Source organism: Xenopus tropicalis, chromosome 3, assembly GCF_000004195.4.
Source record: "Xenopus tropicalis strain Nigerian chromosome 3, UCB_Xtro_10.0, whole genome shotgun sequence".
NCBI lineage: Eukaryota > Metazoa > Chordata > Amphibia > Anura > Pipidae > Xenopus > Xenopus tropicalis.
In genome coordinates, this window is record NC_030679.2 from 125522753 (window position 1) to 125544408 (window position 21656).

Here is a 21656-nt window from a genome sequence, read left to right on the forward strand (position 1 = left end):
GATATAGAATAAATACAGTAGGTATGTACTATATCCAAGGGTAGGGAATATAGGGGGAATCATAGTGCATCTGCTTTACTGTATGGAAGCCAGTTGGCATAAACCCTTAATATTAATGGTTTTGTACTCATTTCTGCACTTCTCCCATTAAACAGCAGTGCCAGCCTTAGTTACTGGGCAGCCACAGCTGGGTCTGTGCATTCTCTGTATCCCACCGGCACCGAAAGCTTCTATTTACAAACATTACTGTAGGAATGGCATCAGGTTCTGCACGGAAACTGACACATCAATGAATGCCTTCCCATTCTACCAAGGGTTCTGCCTCGACTGAACGCAGTTTTAATAAGCAAAAACTTCAATGACAGAAATGATTCTTTAGAGGGTTTTTACATAAAAAGTTTCCAACAAACAAGAAATAGCACAGTCATAAGTTATTTTATATTAATCCATTTACTTTACATATCGCGCTGTAAATATTCGACTAAACGGTAGTGAACAGTGATCGAGACAAAACGAAACTCAGACACCCTACTGCTTCCCTCAAACGAGGGCTCGGTCGCCATTGTACCTTTTTTCTAAAGCAAACAAGACGAAGAGGGCGGGAAATGGAGCCGTACGTCCCTTCCTTAACCCATTCATCCTATTGGCTACATTCCCTGCCACACAAACTATCAGAACCGACTACTCAGAATCTTGCATTTGATTGGTTATTGTAAATGTCAATGAGAGTTAAAGTACTTCCGTGATACGCCAATTCTCACTGATTGACGTGAAGTGGGTCCACCTTCCGCCTTGCGTGCCGTGTGCAAAATAAAGCTGAAGGGCCTTGGGAGGGAAACGGCCGTTAAGGGGTGTGGGCGGGACATCATTGGCACCTCAGGAAGAAGGGTAGACTTGATTGGCGGTACGCTAGTTTCAAACCAGGAAGACATCTTGTGATTGGTTGTAGGGTGTCCTCTCGTTCGGGCCTGACGGGTAGGGGGGGTTATTGTGTGTGTGTAAAGCTAGGAGTGCGCGGTACCGGCAGGACAGCTGAGCACAAACATAAGGACAACTTCTTCCGGATTTTTCTACGGCAACGCACGGACCTCCGGAACATGGTAAATACTTGGCCATTAAACAGAAGCCGCCCACTGTACTCGGCAGCCCTTGGAAAGGAGAGAAATTACCCAACGTAAATACCAGAGTGGGAAATGGCGGGAAGCTTATACTCCTGCTTCACTGACCTGCCAATGAGTAGAACTCTTAATATGGGGGGAGGTGTGGAGGAATTGACAGCAAGTTCCCGGGATCCCAGTGGGACGCGGAGCGACACGGTGCTTGCAGGAAATCCCTTCAGCGGGGCGTTTGCCGATGCGGCTGTTTGTGTTGGTAGAGGGCCGGGGCGGTATAAACTTACCGAGGAACTGCTGCTGCTGCTGTGGGACCGGGCAGCCATGTAGGACTCTGCTTCATGTATTATAGGTCGGGGACTTGGAGCCGCTAACAGCCCGGGGGTGACAGCTCTCAGACAGGGACGCTGGAGGCGACCCCCCCCCCCCCTAGGCCGGCTTTTGACATGCCCATAAGGAGGGGGTGTGCGGGTAATGACTGCTGCCCTATACTAATAGGCTAGGGATCCCTGTCACCTCCGCCTGACAAGTGCCCCATATGGGGAGGAGCTACTTGTAGCGTTCGCTATACACCAGGGGGTTCCAGCCTGCAACCATCCAGCTGCTGTGAACTCGTCAACTCCCTGCATTCCATCCACTAGCTACTGATTCTATAGCCAGCTGAACCCAAGCATTGCTTATTGCAAGGTGGAACCAGAAACAGGGCTACCCTAAACCTGAATCCCAGCTTAGCACTGCAGTTAGTCAGGGGTCTATCTCTCTGCGTACCCCACACTTGGATGTTCAACTTGCTAAGCTATGGCCCTGAGTCCGGGCAACTGGTAATAAAGCCTGGCCCAAGAGATGGAGGGAAAAGCAGTTGTTGGATATAATATGAGCTGACAGTGCTACACTTAAGGGACTGAGCACAGTTGCCCTACTTTATATCCGATCAGTTGATCTACAGCAGCCAAGTAGTTTGTAACAATAATGCATATAAGGGGCACCCTACAGCCAGGCCCAAACTTTTCTTTTGGGGGGGGGGGGGGGGGGCGCAAAGAAGGTGGCAGAAAGATACAAGAAAGGGGGGGGTTGTAGAATACCACAATTTCAATTGCAGGGCAGTGTAAGATCTGGAAATGTAAATTTTATTATTTACTTCTGAGATTCTTAACCTATGGTTTAAGAAGGGAGCTAAATGAGGACACAATGCTGGTTTGCGTAGGACTTCACATTCCCTTTAGTTATATGAAAGTTCTTCCTAAGAGAATGGCAGATTCCCCCGACATCATTTGTGGTAGTCCTGCATCAGGTCATTTACCTGGAATGCTCGAACCTTCAACTGCAAAGTCCCTAGCCACCTGGTTGCTCAACCCCTTAGAATGTTGTCACTTCCAAGTTATGTGGTGATCTGTCGCCATAAGTGACATAAATGCTAGGGTCTTGCAGCACAGACTGGGGCTCAGGTCATTATAGACAATTTCTATAAGGCACTGTGGAACATGACAGCCTCTTAAAAAGATTGTAAGGAATTATGCCTGAGCAGGGGCAGCTTTTGCAGAGGGCTGGAAAGGATAAATGGGCCATGGGAGTAAAGTAAAGAATTATTTGTGGTTTCAGCAAAACTATTACCAAGTACTATTGAACTTAACCAGGCTTATGTTATTTATTAGCATATTTTTGGGTGGACTTACATCTGTCACATAACCAGTCATGGCTTAGAGGCCTCACCGTTATAGCTTCTAGTGTTAGCTGGAATATATACTACTAAAAACTTTTCCTTCCCCCCCAGGGAAAAAGGTTATGGCAGTGTTAGGCTAGGTACAGGATCCAGCAACATTAACTCCCTCAACATCACTTTAATACAGGCCACTGCATGAACGAGTAATTGAGAGGCACGCACCCCGTATTTGGGGTCAGTCAGAGTGAGCCTTCCAGGAACATCACTGCAGCAACATTCTTCTTTCCCAACATGAACATCTGAAGGCTGTTCATTCAAAAGGGGCAGGCTACATCAGTAAGCTGTGGCTCCAGCCTTAAATTTAGGCCCAAATCCCCAGCGCAACAGTGGCTGTATGTGGAGCTGGCTACACCTGCCTAAATTCTATTAATATAATCTGCTACTGCAACCTTACATGGATTGTCAGAAAAGGAAGTGCAATTACAACTGGTGTGCGGAGGGAATAAGTTGCATTTTTCTATCCCTGTGTATGACCAATCTCTACTGGGAACACAAGCTTCAGTGCAGCCATAGTTTGACCTAATATATATCATGGAAGGCAGGAAAAGACGTGTATATTATCTTAACACTAAAGTATTTTATTTCTTATGGAAAACTTTAAAGTGTGCTTAATATAATTATCATCTGAGTCATTGCCAGATTAATACAGTTAGCTGTTATAACATTAAAGCTGAAGGGAATCTGAAAAAGAAATAAAAAAATCCTTGGTTATATGTTCACTTTTCCATTATTTGAACTGCTCCATTGATTGTAGAGGATCCTTAAACATGTGTTAAAATCTTTGTACCTACATATTAGTCTGTATTGCACTAGATCCACCTCCTTCTAGCCACAGTGTTTAAGCCTACCCAACTAACTCTCAGAACCCCCTGTAAATACAATATTGGGTTTTGACCAGGCACTCAGATACTACACATAAGAACTCATATTACAACCCTTAATATAAGGGTACAGTACACAGCCTGCTTTGTACAGGGAATCATGCTTCCTTTCCTCTGCCTTATTTCTACCTTTTCTGTCACCTGTCCCTTCCATAAGACCTAGGATTAACCCCTTCTCATTTTCAACCCCTCCACCCCTTGGCTTATCATGGTTTGTTTCATTGCCAGGTTCAAGGTGGGGGACAGGTTGTAAATAATTTTTCTGCATTTAAAAGGACTATTTCTTATAATGCAAACAGAACAAATGCTGCAAAAGTCTCCATGCTTACTAAAATGGAACCTCTAAAGGCTGGGTTATGCATCATGCAAAAGGTCAACCATTTCAAACATCAAGGAGTTATCATAGCTGATGGAGACTAATAGTAGGTAGATATTCTACTCTGACCAGGTTGCTATAGAGCAGGTCTTTGCCTTTGGCCACCAATTCAGCAGGCACAATTGGCCCGGTACAGTCATGGCTGAGAGGGCAAGACCAAGCAAACTATTAGTATAAGGACTGTGAAAGTGGTCCTCACCCTTTGGGATGTTCTAGCCATTCTGATTAATTCCATTTGGGGAGACCACTGATGCATAGGCAGGTTTATGATTCAGCAGCCAGTCATACAGATTATTAAAGAAATGCTATTCCATACTTTATCTGCAATAAGATTTGAACATAGTCTTCCACAAATGGACTTGATTTAATTTATCCTATTTAAAAACAGACAAGGGTTGTACAACCCTTTTACATACCATTTGTTTATGTGCCAAAGTGCTACAACCACAAGCAGTTGTATGTAGGCACTTAAGTTTCTGCTAATAAGCGCTAAATACATTAGTTAGGGTCCCATAAGGTAAAGGTGACCTGGTTTCTTGCATTGCTATTTATCTCACATGAAGCTAATGCCCAGACAGCTCCCAGCTAAAGCTAGCCATACATTTAGATTTGTCTTCTTCCAACAAACATTTGGATATTGATTGTATGTTTAAATGCAATGATCTAAAACTAACATTTAGACTGAAATTGCAGGATAAAGTCATAAAAAAAACAAATGGGTGGATGTTCTAAACATAAATTAGTTGTGAGACACCAATCGTATGAAAGTGCATTGTAGGTCCCCCAAGGATATTGGCAGATATACAATACATGTGCAGATTTTAGCATTATCCAACCAAGATTTTCTAACCTGTATCTTTAACAACATTGCATGGTTATCCTTGTTGAGCATAAAAAGTGAAAGTTGCAGAATATTTAGTAACTAGCTAAACATCTTTTTTTTTTCTTTTTCTAGGCTGGTGGAAAGGCTGGGAAAGACAGTGGAAAAGCTAAGGCCAAGGCAGTATCTCGCTCCCAAAGGGCAGGACTGCAGGTGGGTTTTTTTTAGATTTTTTCATGACAGCAGTTACTCATAAACCATTGAGCTTGAGTTTAATGTTCTGTTAATCTCCTTTGTACCTTTTTTAGTTCCCTGTGGGCCGTATCCACAGACACTTGAAGACCCGTACCACAAGCCACGGAAGAGTTGGTGCTACTGCAGCTGTTTACAGTGCTGCCATCCTGGAATATCTTACTGCTGAGGTTTGATGCTCTTCAGCATATACATTGAATCTGCACAGAAAATAAAGTTGAATAAAGTTAAATAAGTTGACTTTTAGTAGCTGTGCACTGTTGTGTGCAATTTTAACTAAAGGCAAAGAGATCGCTCTCTCTTAGTAAGTAGGTCAATTAGATCTCCATTTCTATTTAGGTGTTGGAGTTGGCAGGAAATGCCTCCAAGGATCTGAAAGTGAAACGTATCACTCCTCGGCACTTGCAGCTAGCCATTCGTGGGGATGAGGAGCTGGATTCTCTGATCAAAGCGACCATTGCTGGAGGAGGTAACATTTTTTGTTTAACAATACTGTATTCCACACATTCTTTACTGCTCGGTGCTCACTGGGTAGGACTGTGAAAAAGTTTATTAAGTCCTATATTGATCCAGAATTATTTTAAGATTATAGCTAATATACAAATTGTTATATATTTTAAGTCCTACAAACCTAGCTGTTTTTTCCAAAAATTAGTTTAGCAAAGAACTTAAATAGTTGTCAGATTGGCTGTTGACTACATGTTAGCTTTACATCTTAAAGAGTTTTATATTGGCGTTTTCTGCCGCCTCAGTGTTTTGCTAGAGTTGCTTACTTAGGTTTTAATCTTTCCTTCCACAGGTGTCATTCCTCATATCCACAAGTCTCTGATTGGAAAGAAGGGACAGCAAAAAACCGCATAAGGAACCTGTGCCCTGCTTCCCACTAATATTGTACTGTAACAGAAGAAAAAATTGGGATATGTGGAATTTGTTTTGTTTATTTTCATTTAAAGTTTCTTTTTTAAAGAAATAGTTTAATGGAAGAGAATAGGTGCCACAGTGTAGACTAAGAAAACCTTTGTATGTTGTTTAGGTTAAGTTTCACAGATAAAGAAAGTTCCTTGAGTCACGTGACTGAATCCATGTGTTGATTGGCTAGGTTTCTCCCGTGTGTTTTATACAAAAATGGAAGAGATAAAACCATTTTTTACATATTCTTGTCTGTCTCATAAATTAGCAACAAGGTGGTTATTTTCCTAAAAAAAAAAATGCAACCACAAATTGAGAGGGGGGGGGGGGGGAAGCATACATGGATAAATGGGGCAGTCAACAAAACAAAAATTACAGGTATGGGACCTATTATACAGAATGCTTGGGACCTGGGGTTTTCCATGATTTGGATCTCCATACTAAAAAAAAAAAAAAAATCACCGAAACATTAATTAAACCCAATAGGATTCATTATATTTTAGTTGCCATAAAGTACAAGGTACTATTTTATTGCTACAGAGAAAAAGGAAATCAATTTTAAAAATCAAATAACTTCTTTCTAATGGGAGTCTGTGTGAGATAGCCTTAGTTCAGAACATTCTAGATAGCAGGATTCCGAATAACTGATGCCATACCTATATAATGTAAATGGTTAAATTCACAGGGATTGAAATTAATCTTTCTACAAAAGAAAAAAAACTTGCATTGCTAAATGATCAAATACATACACATAAACTGCCTATTTCCTATATAAACGGAAAGCTTAAAAGGTCCACAACCTTCCCTGTGCATTGGGCTCACTATAGAACCAGGCCAGTCATTGGTCTCCACAAATCAAAATGCACATACAACAAAAAGGTCAGGGAGAGCCAACATGCACAATAATTTAAAGTTAGTATGTCTTGGGGCAAAGATACAAATATGCACCCCTCAGAATGGAACGCTTTCATGCTGCCTTATCACTTCTGCCGACCCACCATACACTGGCAGATCATATTTTCAAACCAGGCCAATCAATGAACTGACTTGCTATCTACAGTACATGTACATCAGCTGAGATGGTCAACCCACCAGCACACACCCAACATTAAATATCGGTACATGTATGGCTAACTTTACACTGGTTTGGAACACATCACCTGAGCAAGAACTCGCACCTCGCCATGGGAATAATGTGCCCAAATGTTTTATGGCGGCCAATAACATTAATTCAAAAAACTATAAGTCATAAAAAATAAACACCAGTTGAAAAGGTTGTCACAAGTATGCCATTCTATAACATACTAAAAATGTTAAAGGTAAACTACCCATTTAATGGTAGCCTTCAAACAATGGGATAGCCAAACCACAGTGATCAGCCCATGCATCCAAATGAAATGCAAGTGGTTCTCTGAGCTGCTTGGGCCCCACACCAGGCCAACGACCTGCTAACTTAAGTACACGGGCTAAACCTCATTGCACAGTCTTCTAGTAAATAACTTTACACACAAGCATGATCAGATCGCCAGTACACCAGTCACTGTATAGGCATCAGGAAAAGAAGAGCTTAAGGACTACAATGTATTCTGTATTCCCATGAATACCTGCATTGTTGGCTGGTGGTGTCGCCTTTCCCATATGGAGAGGTTTATGAGCAGCTGTGTGGCCAAATGGATCTATCCCTGAAGCTTCTATTGTCCTATGGTCAGGCGTTTCTCTCGGAGGGCGGCACATATGGGAGTCCAAGATGTGCAAATATCTCCTCCTCCGATGTAGCAGGGTGGTGGCATTTCTGAAGAAAGAAGTGGACAGTCCCTTAGTGTGGAGAGCAAGAGTAACGCCTCAAGGATTTAACTGTATTAGTGTAAAAACACATTTATATAGAAATAGTTACTGTAACATATTTTAGTCTGACAAGGAAAAAAAAAGTCTACCCCCTTGTCATAAAATTCAGCTTACTGCTCCCAATTATTAAGCATCGGCTCACCTTCTGAATGTCAAAGAGTCCATGGCTGTTTAGAGACATTTTCTTGACATGAAGTGAGAAGCGCCTTAACTCTCTCTCAAAGTGCTGTGGGAGGGGAGAGAACAAATGGATACATTAAAGTTAACATATCTTGGGGCAGAAGTGCAAAGTATGCACCCCTCAGAGTAGAACGCCTCCATGCTGCCTGCTGGGTACAAACACTAAGCTGGAAGCCTCATATTTTTCAGACAGGTATCATACGTAGTGACAAGAACAAGGAAAGCACATTTTCTTTGGGGGGGGGGGGTCCACTTTTACTTCCAACAGCACACATGCCCAACATTTTTTATTGGTACACGCATGGCTAACTTAAGAAAGGTTTGGACTACCAGCAAGAGAGTTTGCACCAACGATGGGAATCGTGATTTTTTGCTGCCACTGGCACACATACCCGACATTTTTTATTGTTATGTGTACAGCTAACTTTAAACAGGTTGGGACATCACATCACCCGCAAGAGAACTTGCAACAGTGATGGGAATCCTGTGACATTTTTGCTCCCACTGGCACACATACCCAACATTTTTTATTGTTATGTGTACAGCTAACTTTAAACAGGTTGGAACATCACATCACCCGCAAGAAAACTTGCACCAGCGCCATGGGAAGGGAATGATGTGACACTGGCAAGGAATTCAGGAAGAGCTTGGCCTGAACCTATAGCCTACTACAGTGCTGCCCTGCAGGGTATGAACACTAAGCCCGAACCTTCTATGACCTGCTTCTGATGTGCAGATGTCGGCCCGAACCTGCCTGTACAACACTGTTGCATCAATTGAAGCTCATTTTCTCCATTCCGTCAAGAAAAAGAATAATTGTTAGGGATGCAATTTGTTAGGCATTCCCCTAGTGAAAAAACTAATATTGCACCACAGACTGGTGCACCTCCTCCTTAAAATGCCCTAGCCCAGGTATTTTTGCAACATCTTGTTGCCTGCTCTCAAGTATGCCCTGTGCCAATTCATCCTGGTATAGTAGGTTCCTAAGTTTTATACTGTGTATGTGCCTGCCCTGGACTGCAGAGGGAATGCCTGGAACAAAAAGATGGCAGCTGTGTACTCTGAACCAAAGTAACCCAGGCGAGTATTTGTACAACAGGAGGAGCAGGGGTCAGGAATAGGTGGATAGTGATAGTGATTTTTGAGTTTACAACACTGGCTCTGTTAATCCCACCAGATTCTAGATGCCCATGATGTTCTGCAGTCAAGAGAAAAGGGGAGTTACAGCCAATCTGACAACTCGGAACTTCTGTAAATAATAATTAGTAGAATTCTGGACTCGTTTAAACAAAAGAAAAACAAATACTTGAAATACACCTAGAAGGATCCAGATTCCTCTTTTCTCCGATTTATGGACTTAAATGAGAAGGAAAGTAAGTCACTTGGGGGTGCCAAAATGTTAGGCACCCCCAAGTGACTTAAATCACTTACCTTTTACCCCGGGCTGGTGCCCCTGTACAAAGAGAACAGCACCAGCCCGGGGTAGCTGCAGCGATCGCTTCTTTCTTCCTTGTTCGCTGCGCACGCATGCGCAGTAGAGTGAAAAGCCGAACTTTGAACAGAGAAGTCGGCCTTTCACTCTACTGCGCATGCGCCTGTCCCGGACATTTGCCAGCAGCACGAATAGGAAGGAGGAAGCGCTCGCTACAGGTACCCCGGGCTGGTGCTGTTTTCTCCTAACAGGGGCACCAGCCCGGGGTACAAGGTAAGCGATTTAAGTCACTTGGGGGTGCCTAACATTTTGGCACCCCCAAGTGACTTAGACTTTCCTTGTCCTTTCAATCGCATTCAGCTCCACAATCATACTGACCTTTGATCCAGTCCAACCCAGGAGGGCGTAAAAATATTCTGAGTAAGGACAGACTACCAAATCCACTCGGACGGCTTTCCAATTACGCAAGGAATTTTTATCCAGATCCGGTTCAATCTTCTCTGCATCTGGACTTGGTTTCTCGGGACAAACGTTTGGAAGGGCTATAATAGAGTAACACGTCTCATGGCCATCCATAGTATTGGATCCTGAAAAGTTCTGAGACCGTGCCCTTACATGGTAGTACAAAACGGAACCCTGAAACGTTAGAGTAGTCCGTTAAACTAATACTCCTTAATGTTTCTAAGCGGACAACAAAAGGGGGAACAATTTAATACTGCACCCATAACATTACTTTTCTTCACTCCAATCATTTTTGGATAGAGCACAAGAACTCCTCACCAATAGGATACGAGTTATGAGTCTGCTTGCTCAACCTAATATGTTTACTGCAAACAACTGTCTCAGGAGTTCATCGCTAATTACTGAAGGACATAACATGTCAGCATTGCACTGGGTCAGTGGGACACCATGAGAAAACCCAGTGAGCCCCAGCCTTCGCAGGCTCCCAACACCCCAACATGCTTCTTGCCCTGTGAGAAGAGTAAGTTGTAGCGGCCACAGGCAGGTAGCAGCAAGGAAGAGGAAGTATATGGTGTAGAGAGAAGGAAGGTGCTAGAGAGAAGGATTGCAGCTTGGAGCTATGCGTTGGGGAAAATGGCTTGTGATGGTGGGGGCCTCCGTGGCCAGGGTGGGGGGCTTTCGAGGTGGCAGCCCCGGACCCACTGCAGATAATATATACTAAATCATTTCATACTTTGAGGGAAGAATTTCAACGGGCACATCGTACCACTCAGACATGCCTTGCAGACCCATTTTCCTAGCAGGCCGATTGAATTAGTTGATGTATATACATTTACAAGACCTTAGTAAGGCCCTATCCTGCTTCTGCACAGGATGAAAATCTAATCCTCCAACTAAAGCAAATGTAAGATGAGAAAGAAATATCTTGGATGTGGATGAGGAGATATGGGGGGGGGGGGGGGGGGGGGGTGCTCTTGGGGAGGTTCTGGTTAAATAGGGTGGCATTACCAAGATGAAACTAAATGTATTTGCCCAATGCTTTTTTATTTTTATAAATAAACATTTCTTTAAAGTAAGCAAAATGAAAAAATAACGCTGAAATCAGGTCAAGTGAAATGTGTGACACGCAGCGTGAGTGTGCTAGTTGTTGCTATATAAGAGCTCACAAATCAATGCATAAACAAGCTACAAATTATTTTTGAAAAATAGTAATAGTTAAAGCTAAATAACTGAAAAAAACTTTTTTTTTAAAAAAATTGCAGATTGTCTCAGAATATCAATGTCTATGTCATACTTAAAGTTAATTTAAAGGTGAACAACCCCTCTAATGATATCCCTCCCTTAATCCCAGTTATTTAGTTGAAAGAGGGATTGAACTAGATATTATATAAAAGAAAAGAAAGCTTGCCACATAGCTCTCAATGCGTTAGCATACTGTATGAACAAATGCAAAGTAACTTCTCCTGGATCAGTAGTATGGTACCTGAGGGGTTGAGACCTACGAATCTCTTGTGGCATTACACACACATGTTAATACTGCATTTAATGAAGCATGACAATGTGCTAGGGTAAACAGGAAATGATACACAGCCAATGTAAATGCCCTCTGCACAATCCACTGTACAGATATGCAAAAGATTTTCATTGGAAAACAGAGGGTCATTCCAAACAGGGTAAAAGCAGTTTCAAATGTAGAACCTGGAGGAGAATGATTGTTTCATGTGTAACAAAGAAATTCTGCTTTGCAGCTATGTCTATTACAATGGCCATTAAACCTCAAATTAAATACAAGCTTTTAAAAGTGGCCATATACCACTGGTTGTAAGAAAGACTGTGTGTCCACTCTTCTAACATTAAGAGCTGAATGGTCAGATATGCAGGTAAAAAACAAAGGAATTCTTTTGTCGATTCTCTGTCGATTCAGCATTAACATAACAATGTTCGGGACACCTGATGTCCAAGGCTTTTACTGATATTGGTCACCTCATCTCCCACCATACAGACACCGATTAACAATATCAGTGTGTATGGCTACCTTAAGTGTGAACAAACATTTTACAAGATACAAAATTGTACAGGATATTCCAATACAATTTTGGCAGACGATGTTTCACATTCTATAGAACACAGTTTATAGTTTTTAGACAAAAACTCTCTCAACAACACTCTCTACATCCGGGTCCGCAACCTTTTTTTCCAGTGAGCCACATTCAAATATAAAAAGAGTTGTAGAACACCACAAGCATGAAAAATGTTCCTGGGGGTGCCAAAAAGAACAGTTATTCTCTATTTGGCAGCCCCTATGTGGACTGGCAGCCTGGTTTTTATGCAACCAAAACTTGCCCCCAAGGAATTCAAAAATAAGCACCTGCTTTGAGGCCACTGGAAGCAACATCCAAGGGGTTGGTGAGCAACATGTTGCACCTGAGTCACTGGTTGGGGATCATTGCGCTACATCATACTAAAATGTAATTTTAAGGCGATCAACCCCTTCAATGACAAAAAATTGCACTAGAGATGAAATGGGCAGTACTCAAAGTTGATAAAGTTATAAATGCGGTCTGACCTATCTGGCCAAGCACAGTTGCGGCCTAACTGAATATTAGACCAATATCAGTCCAGTGAGATCTAGAAAACTGGCCTTAACACAGATGGGGGCGACAGAAGCAGTTTTTATCTCAGCTATATTTAGTTGTGATAAGCTCTTTAAGACTAATCTGCTGACAAATGCTGCAGGTACACTGAGGTACCTTGAACCAAACAGTTACTGGATGTATCTATCTATATCAGGGCAACACCACCCAACGTAAATGCCCAGGCCTCATTTATTGTTTCTGCCATCTTTCAATACATTACATCCTGCCACCTTACCTTGCCGTCAAGCCACGCCACAGCTTTTCTCAGAAGCCCATTCAATGCTTCTTCATCAGGATGTGTAATGAGGAAATCCACATCATGTCCCTCTTGCTTGCCCCTGCAAGGGAAGAAGTAATAGTTTTAGACTGTAAGTAAATAAAAGTGCATCTAGAGCACTATGCACTTTTTGTCTAAACAAATAATTATGAATATAAATATATTTATATGGATTGTGGAAGTGACCAATTGCTTCCTCTATGAATGCCATAAAGCACAATGTATGTCATCTTATTCTGGATACATTTGTAGTTATTAAATCATACTGAACTTCCAAGACACACAATCTAGCAGTAAATACAATATTATTTTCTAGCATTTTTATGGCTCTGGCCCAGTATCTGGTAATGGGGGAGCAGGTTATATCATAAATCTGTTCCTGGCGTGCCACACTGGTGTTTGCCATATGGTGGATTTTCACAACATGGAAATGCAAGGATTGCTAGATCTCAGTTTGCCTTGTGGGTTAATTAACAGTATAATCATGTCCTAGCATGCAATAATGTCCACTATAGCAAAGCAAGCTGCGATTTAGTACCTGCGGAACCCGCCTGTCATGGTGACCCGGACATCAGGGACAAAGCTCTGCAATGCTCCTTTAATAAGCTGCTCCACTGTTCCTGCTTCCTCTCTTGTTACTGACTGCTGTAGATCTGTGTAGTGTAGCAGTCCTGCAAAAGAGACACCTTACATCAGTGCTGTCTAAATTCTGGGAGGAGGGCAATGTGTAGTCAGACTTAGATACTGCAGGGCCAACCACAACAGGAGGCAAAGTTTCTTCAATATGGCCAACACCACCCCCCATTGTAAATAGTATAAATAATGAGCCCTCAAAATTCTCCGCCAGGATTTGTGGATCTACCACAATCGTTTGTCAACCAATCAAACTCAAGCATTATTGTGCAACTCTTCTTTGTTCCTTAAAGGAACAGTAACACCAAAAAATTTATATATTTTAAAGAAATTAAACTATAATGTACTGCTGCCCTGCACTGGTAAAAGTTGTTTGTTTGCTTCAGAAACATTATTAGAGTTTATATAAACCCTTGTGTGTAGCCATTGGGGCAGCCATTCAAAAGACGAAAAGGCACAGGTTATATAGCAGCTAACAGATAAACCCTGTAGAATACAATGGTGTCTTATCTGTTATCTGCTATGTGCCTTTTCTCCTTTTTTCCAGCTTAAATGGCTGCCCCCATGGCTACACAGCAGCTTATTTATATAAAACTATAGTGTTCCTGAAGCAAACACCTCAGTTTTACCAGTGCCAGGCAACAGTACATTATATTTCAATTACTTTTGAACACTTTAATTTTTTGGTGTTACTGTTCCTTTAAGAACATGACAGGCTGAGAAGAATTCTGTGCAGATTCTGAATAGGATTTACACAATAGAAGGAAGTCTGTGCCAGAGAGCTGAAGGCCACACCTTATATCACAAAAAACATCTATTCAATCCAACAGTAAATGAAGCTTTCTCTCACCAGCTTTCTGTTCTGCAGTCAGTTTCCCTCCAAGGTTATTCAAATCACTCAAGCTCCGTACTCCGTCCCGATACCATTTGTCTGCAGTGCGTATTCCAACACCAAAGATACTTGTGAGTGCCTAGAAGAAAGGAGATGGTGATATTGGGGTGACAATATATGCCACTGATTATCACCCAGCATGAAAACACTGATCGGGCTGAATGCCTTGCATTTATTTGGCTAATTCACATAAAACAGTTTCCTTAAAACCCACCTTCATACTCTGAAAGTGCTCACTGTTCTTCACTGTCTCAACCTCCCTGCACACTCCATCTTCCAGTATTTCCTGAAGAATTAAGAAACAGCAACAAATGTCCCCATTAGAATGGTAATCGAAATCACTTGCTTTTTTTTATATTTAATTTTGAAATGTCACATGGGGTTTAGCCATAGCCATGTGACCTGTGCTCTGATAAACTCCAGTCACACTTTACTGCTGCGCTGAAAGGTGGAGTGATATCCCCCCCCTCCCAGCAGCTGATCAGCAGAACAATGGAAAAGGAGCAAGATAGCAGGTCCTAGTAGATAACAGAATAGAACTCAATAGTAAGAAATCCAAGTCTGGCTTAGGACTCCTCCAATTACATGGGAGTAGGAGAAATAGGTTACCTGAAAGCAGTTCTAATGTGTAGCGCTGGCTCCTTCTGAAAGCTCAGACTCAGGCACAATGCACTGGGATGGCGCCTACACACCAATATTACAGCTAGAATTTAAGTACTCCATAAAAATCATGACCATATCCCTTTAAAGTTAAATTCAAGGTAAACAACCCCTTTAAATACAACCCAGAATTGTACAATTCTACATGGATGACACTGATTCCTTGCCAGCCATGTACATTCAGTATTGTTGGCAGGGAAAGGATCACATGCAAATGATTTTAACACAAAGTGCAGGGTGGATAGTTGTTTGATGCAGCACCACAAGGCTGGCAGTTTATTTAGAACTCAGATAAAGGTTGCATTAATCCACTGCCATACTGCAAACAAATTCCCAATTTCAGTTGGTGAAATGTACTAAATAAAAAAAATAAAAAAAAAGGCCAATAGGTAGAATATACATAGTGGCAGCTTTTTCTATTTTAAAATACCAATGTACAAGAAAGCCTAAGCATATATTTATAGGGTACTTCCTTGTAACAAAAAACAGTTGAAAGAAGAAACAGTAACACCAAAAAATCCAAGTGTATAAAAGGAACTACAGTATAATGTACTGTTGCCCTGCACTGGTGCAACTGGTGTATTTGCTTTAGAAACATTACTATAGTTTAGTAACTGAAGCTGCTGTGTAGCCATGGGGTCAGCCATTTAAAAGAGAAAAGGCACAGGTTACATAGCAGATAACAGATAAGTTCTGTACAATACAATGGTGTTTTATCTGTTATCTGCTATGTAACCTGTGCCTTTTCTCCTTTTTTCCAGCTTGAATGGCTGCCCCCATGGCTACACAGCAGCTTTTTATATAAACTATAGAAGCATTTCTGAAGCAAATGTGCAAATTTTACCAGTGCAGGGCAACAGTGCATTGTATTATGATTACTTAAAAACATTTTTATTTTTTGGTGTTACTGTTCCTTTAAACAGGAAAACTTTTTGTAGGGTCAATGTGCCTGTATATTCAACACACCTAAGACTAGCAAACCCGAGGGTCCACTTGCAGCCCATTAGTGCTCCGCACAAGGTACATAAATTACCTTTTCAGTCTACTTCATTCCTATTTATGTAACTTTTAATCTAAAAGGCTATGTCAAGTGTCCTGGCCCCTTATTACCTGGATGACTGTTTGGCTGTGACCCCCACACCACGGCAGATCCTTAACCTCCTCTACTGACTGCAGCCTAAAAGGCAAGGATTTCAGCACAGAAGATGCTCTAGTGAAGCCAAGAAAGCGGGCCTCAGAGCCCTGGAAGGAAGCTGACAGCGCAAGGATCTCAAGAGCATCCTGGGAATGTACCAAGAGTTGTTAACATGTCAGTACACAAGATTAAATTGCAGTGTTATACAAGACATCCAGTCATCACCCTAACACATCAGCAGTTCAAATAAAAATGAAAAAAAGTGATGCAAGTGCAGCACCTCTGACATTACACTATGCAGTACAATGGCTCAGGTACTTATGCACACACACGGACATTTATTGCTTTAAAAGATTTATCCATGTACCGTAATCTCCTTGTTATGGTGATGTAGTGGTGTCCGGCGCTGGCAGCCATAAGCAGGGATCTCCTGTGTGGCTTTGTCACGTGAAACTGAGGAGTCAGAAACCTATGAGCAGAGATACTATTAGAAACATAGTATATAAGGGAGCATACACTCACAGATGTAACTGTAGCTCTCCCACAAATAAGAGAAGTCTTGCTATGTTACATTTTGCCTCACAATCCCCTTAAAATGGCCACAATAATCTCAAATATTTCCTGTGGAATTGTGTTCATTGATTGGAAACACCTACGATGTGCTTGCTTAATGATTTCACTCAGTTATGTGTATGATACAGCCTAGGAAGCACTTCTTCTATGAAGAGTGCAGCATTATAACTGACCACACCCTTTTGACTTCTTGTAATAGTATCATAATCCTATCCAAATTTATTATAAAGCACAATTGTTTACCCGACCCCCCCTTATATAAATAGTTTCATTTGTTTTAACAGAAATGTAAAACTCTTTATATACACACCCCTCCCTTCCCTAAGCAGCAGCCTTTTAAACATTATCTGTTGACTGGTAATTTATTTTACCAGCTACTCCTGCTCAAAATGTGGCTCTGCAAAACCAGGAGGTTGGACATGGAAAGTGGTTTTAATTTCTTGTTAAGTGCAAGACACAAACCTCAGATATATCTTAAATTATAATGGGCATAAAATATGTTCAGCACCAAGCACATCCATTCAGCTTATGCTAAAGAGAGGAGTATTACACTGCCCCCTAACACCACCATAGTATCTGAAGAGTGGGGTCTGAAAAGCCTCTTTCCTTTAGAAGAATGACACAAACAAATGTACAACTGACTTCAGCGACTATTCTACCCTTTTGGAAAATTAAGAACTCTGGGGTTTTAACAAAGGTTAGGCAGGGAGCGTTAAGAAACCTTATATGGAATCTTTAAAATGTACAAGGGAGCAGATCTGCAGAGCGCAGTTCTGGTGGGTGCAAGGCAGCCCTATAACAGGGCCAGCAATAAGTACGGGACTGCGTTGCGGCCTGCGCTCCCTCAACTTGTGCATCCTAATGATATCTCTTGTTTATACAGTGTTGCAAACACAGGCAGTGCTGTATTCCTGGGGAGGATGCAGGTCTCTGTACTAATTTAAAGAACAGAATCCCACAATTCTTATACCTGTAGGACAGGGTGCAAAGTCCCGGATGCATGGTAAATTGCAACCATTGTTTGCCATTTCCACCCTGCCCTACAGTGTTATGCAAGGCTGGGGTAGGGCAGTCTGAGGTGCCAGGGGAAGCGGAGGCTATCACTCTATATATATCTTTTCATGGATTCTAACAGTCCCTAAATTTAGCAGGATGACAGCTCACCCCCTTTAACATATTAACCAGTGAACCACAGGTTAGAGAAATGGTGTATAAAAGAATTAGCCTAAAAAGCCATGTTAGCATCAATTCATAATAACTTTCCCACCAGACGCCACTCTTTCTTTGAAGTCAATGGACGAGTCGTTCTGACAAGAAAACTATACATGCTATCCCCAAATTTATTATAAACATAAATATGCAGATAATTAAAGGAAAACGATACCCCCAGAATGAATACTTAACCAACAGATAGGTCACTTAATATGATATAAACTATTAAATAATCTCGCCAAACTGGAATATATATATATCAGTAAATATTGCCCTTTACATCCTTTCCCATGAGCCACCATTTAGTGATGGGCTGTGTGCTTCCTTTAGAGATCACATGACAGGAAATAATGCAACTCTATCACAGGAAGTAGTGTGGAAGCAAAGGGCAGAACTCTGCCCATTGATTGGCTGATGGGGCCTAGCATGTATGTGTGCCTTGGCTTGTTTGTGTGCACTGTGAATCCTATGATCCCAGGGGGCGGCCCTTACTTCTTAAAATGGCAGTTTTCTATTTAGGATTACCCAATGGCACATACTACTAATAAAGTATTTTTATGAAAAAGGTTTATTTAGATGAAGCTGGATTTTACATATGAGCTTGTTTATGCAATATATTTTTATAGAGACCTACATTGTTTGGGAGGTATAGTTTTCCTTAAGACAACTTTTGCCACAGTGCATATGAACATTTATAAAAGAAAGAATGTGAACCCTTCATAGAAACACTTTATATTTTCACTAACGTATAAAGCAATTATTTTCAAATACCTGGAAATAGATAGTACATCAATGATGCAATGACTCACCCCCAAACAGTGCCTGGGCTCCACCTTTACAGGTTTGCCTAAGCTCATGCTCTCTGTGAACCAGGTAATATCCAAAATATGGGGAGTCATCTCTGCTCCACCAGGCTGCACCTTCTGACCCGACTGTCTCTCAATCCATAACAAAACCTCAGAGCACGAGTTCTGTTCTGACACCACATGTGTCACTTGGTCACTGCAATGAATACATTCAATTAAAGATACTAAAAAGGGATTGTATTTTGTGTGTACTTATAACGCAGCCAATTGGATCTTTTCTGGCACTGCTTGCCTTGCCAATATTTAAGTTCAAGAACCAACAAATGTTAAAAAGTATTTTACATGCAGTTTAAATTTTGATCCCTGTGTGTGCTAAGAGAATGGTATATTCATGAGGATAACTGACATTATACATGAGTTATAATTATAACAAACTTGCAGACTAAAGTAAATGACCCCCTATTTTAAAGAGCCCCTTGGCCCCTCCTTCTCCCAACTGTTGTCTGTGTCTCAGGAGATTATTATACAAGGGGTTTCCCAGAAGGTGCAAAATGTTAATATAGTTTACTGATCATGGTTAACAACCAAACGCTATGGGTGCATGATGGACAAATTACTATTGATACTTTTAAAGCTGCACTTTAGGCGAACACTTTGGCTAAGCAAACACTATGCATGGCTTGGAAGATTTCCTGAACAAGGATGACATCAAACACTATAGGCATGAATTCTATATGGCTGCTGTCATGTGTGTGTGGTTTCATATCAATATTACCTGTAATCCAGCACATCGGCAGTAACCTATAGCAACCAGTGATTTTTAAGTAAGATGTAGATAGAACAATGAAAGCAAACATTTGATTAGTTACTATGGGTTACTGCCCAGATGCACATTTGCCCAATATTCATAAATGAGCCCCAGTGTGAATAAAAGTTGTCTGTGTTACTACCGGTGCTTGTACCTGAATTGGGGTGTCACACAAAATCCCTTTTTCTGTGCCAGTCCTGTCAAGAATTTCCTCCGTGCTGAGCCCATTCTGCGCTCCACAAGGAACAGACAGACATCTGGAAAGAGACTCTGAAGAGAATCTAAAGGCTCCTCAGACACAGGCCCCGCGCGCCTCCTTTTCAAAGGGATAAACGACATTGCTTTGTTCCAAAAACCTTAAGGGTTAAATTCATCAGAGCATTCAGTTAACACTAAGCAAATGATTCTATCAGAATGACATGACAATGTTACTGTCAGTATCTACAAACACACAGATGCCATGGTAACAATTGCAATAAAAGGCCTGTGTGTCACAAAGGTAGCATTCAGTCATTTGTATGTATCTTCCTGCGCTACTGCAATGGCACTTTCCTACAGTCACACTTCTAGGTCCATTAATGGCATCCCCATTATTTGGGAATCAAAAACGCATAGAAAATATTTTAAGAAATACCTGTAGTGAAATGCACACCACTCCTCACCAACTCCCTGCTTTATACTGCACTTTATTATTCAACCCTCTAGGGCTCATTTACTAACACTGGGAAATTAGTACCCGGACAGTAACTCACAGCCACCATTCAGTGATTAGTAAACTTCAGCCAGCTGCAGGAAGAGTAAAAACCATGAATATGTAACCAGTTGCTATGGATTATTGCTCTGCTGTAAAACTGACCACTGTGTAGTAATGAGCCCCGCTGAATCTTCCCATCATCCCAGGGAACACAACTTTCTTTTTATATGCATTTTCAAAATCCATTTTACCTAAATTACACAATGCAACATGAGTTGTATCAATATCACATTAAACATTTACTGTAAACTCAATCTACTACTCTTTTAGCCTCCCACTAACCCTACTCCTCCCATTTGTTACCCTTTCTACACCTTCACCAACTGTTCTCCTGCTATCTATTGCCCTTCTCCACTTTCAACTAACACCACCCTACCTACAGCCTCTCCTGACAATAACCCATCTCTTCCATTGCCCTTCATCCTACCTCCTTTCTTCCGCTCTCCTCTAAATAAAACCCCCTTCCATTAATATAATTCCTCTCCCTCCCACCCTTCTCTAACCAATACCTCACCTTTGCTACTTTCCTCCCCCCCACCACCATGTCCAACCCCATCATCCCACTTTCTTTTTCCATCCACACCCACTGATCCTCTCAGCACTTCTAGGAATCCTTTTTGCCCCTCTCTCTATTTAATTAGCTTTCTCCAGCTTCTCTTCTTAGTGCCCCCCCCCCCACTGCCAATTACCTTTGCTCAACCTTCACCCCAACCTCCTCTATTTCAACTCCCTATCCGTTTTCATTCCATCCTTCACATTTTGTCCCTCTCCCCACTTCCAGGCAGCCCTCTCACCTCCTGTCACCCTTCCATCCTATAAGTTTTCTCCAATTTTATTACCCAGTGCCCCCAAATACTTTTATTCAGACTTCACCCCTCCTCCTCTATTTCTCTTTTCCAACTTCCCATTCTTTATACTCAACTGTCCCACTGAATCAGTTCCCCCACTTCCCAATACTCCTCTCTAACAGCTGCCTCATTTCCAGTTACCCCTCACCCTCCTATTCACAAGCCCACCTCCCCCACCCGTAGCTAGCCAATGCCCCCCCTCCCCCACCCGTAGCTAGCCAATGCCCCCCCTCCCCCACCCGTAGCTAGCCAATGCCCCCCCCTCCCCCACCCGTAGCTAGCCAATGCCCCCCCTCCCCCACCCGTAGCTAGCCAATGCCCCCCTCCCCCACCCGTAGCTAGCCAATGCCCCCCCTCCCCCACCCGTAGCTAGCCAATGCCCCCTCCCCCACCCGTAGCTAGCCAATGCCCCCTCCCCCACCCGTAGCTAGCC

General features: G+C 42.0%; 2 protein-coding genes across 11 annotated transcripts in view; one reads left to right on the forward strand and one right to left on the reverse strand.

Annotated features, from left to right (window-relative positions):
• polm (DNA polymerase mu) overlaps nucleotides 1-21656 on the reverse strand; it is a 28235-nt gene that overhangs the window by 6136 nt on the left and 443 nt on the right. The window contains exons 1-14 of one of the 10 annotated variants that reach the window (XM_031897911.1): nucleotides 21170-21363; nucleotides 19776-19977; nucleotides 18817-19009; nucleotides 16590-16691; nucleotides 16198-16368; nucleotides 14642-14713; nucleotides 14386-14506; nucleotides 13441-13573; nucleotides 12861-12963; nucleotides 9906-10163; nucleotides 8058-8141; nucleotides 7675-7862; nucleotides 5209-5361; nucleotides 2138-3513 (exon numbers count right to left, since the gene is read on the reverse strand). In XM_031897911.1, coding sequence (XP_031753771.1) covers nucleotides 7776-7862; nucleotides 8058-8141; nucleotides 9906-10163; nucleotides 12861-12963; nucleotides 13441-13573; nucleotides 14386-14506; nucleotides 14642-14713; nucleotides 16198-16368; nucleotides 16590-16691; nucleotides 18817-19009; nucleotides 19776-19960 — 1509 coding nt within the window. In that variant the 5' untranslated portion in view covers nucleotides 19961-19977; nucleotides 21170-21363 and the 3' untranslated portion in view covers nucleotides 2138-3513; nucleotides 5209-5361; nucleotides 7675-7775. 10 annotated transcript variants of the gene reach the window in all.
• Nucleotides 883-6315, forward strand: h2az2 (H2A.Z variant histone 2). Its single transcript, NM_001016178.2, is given in 5 exon segments — nucleotides 883-1100; nucleotides 5045-5122; nucleotides 5218-5331; nucleotides 5501-5630; nucleotides 5961-6315. Coding segments are annotated over 5 exon segments (387 nt in total). The 5' UTR covers nucleotides 883-1097; the 3' UTR covers nucleotides 6023-6315.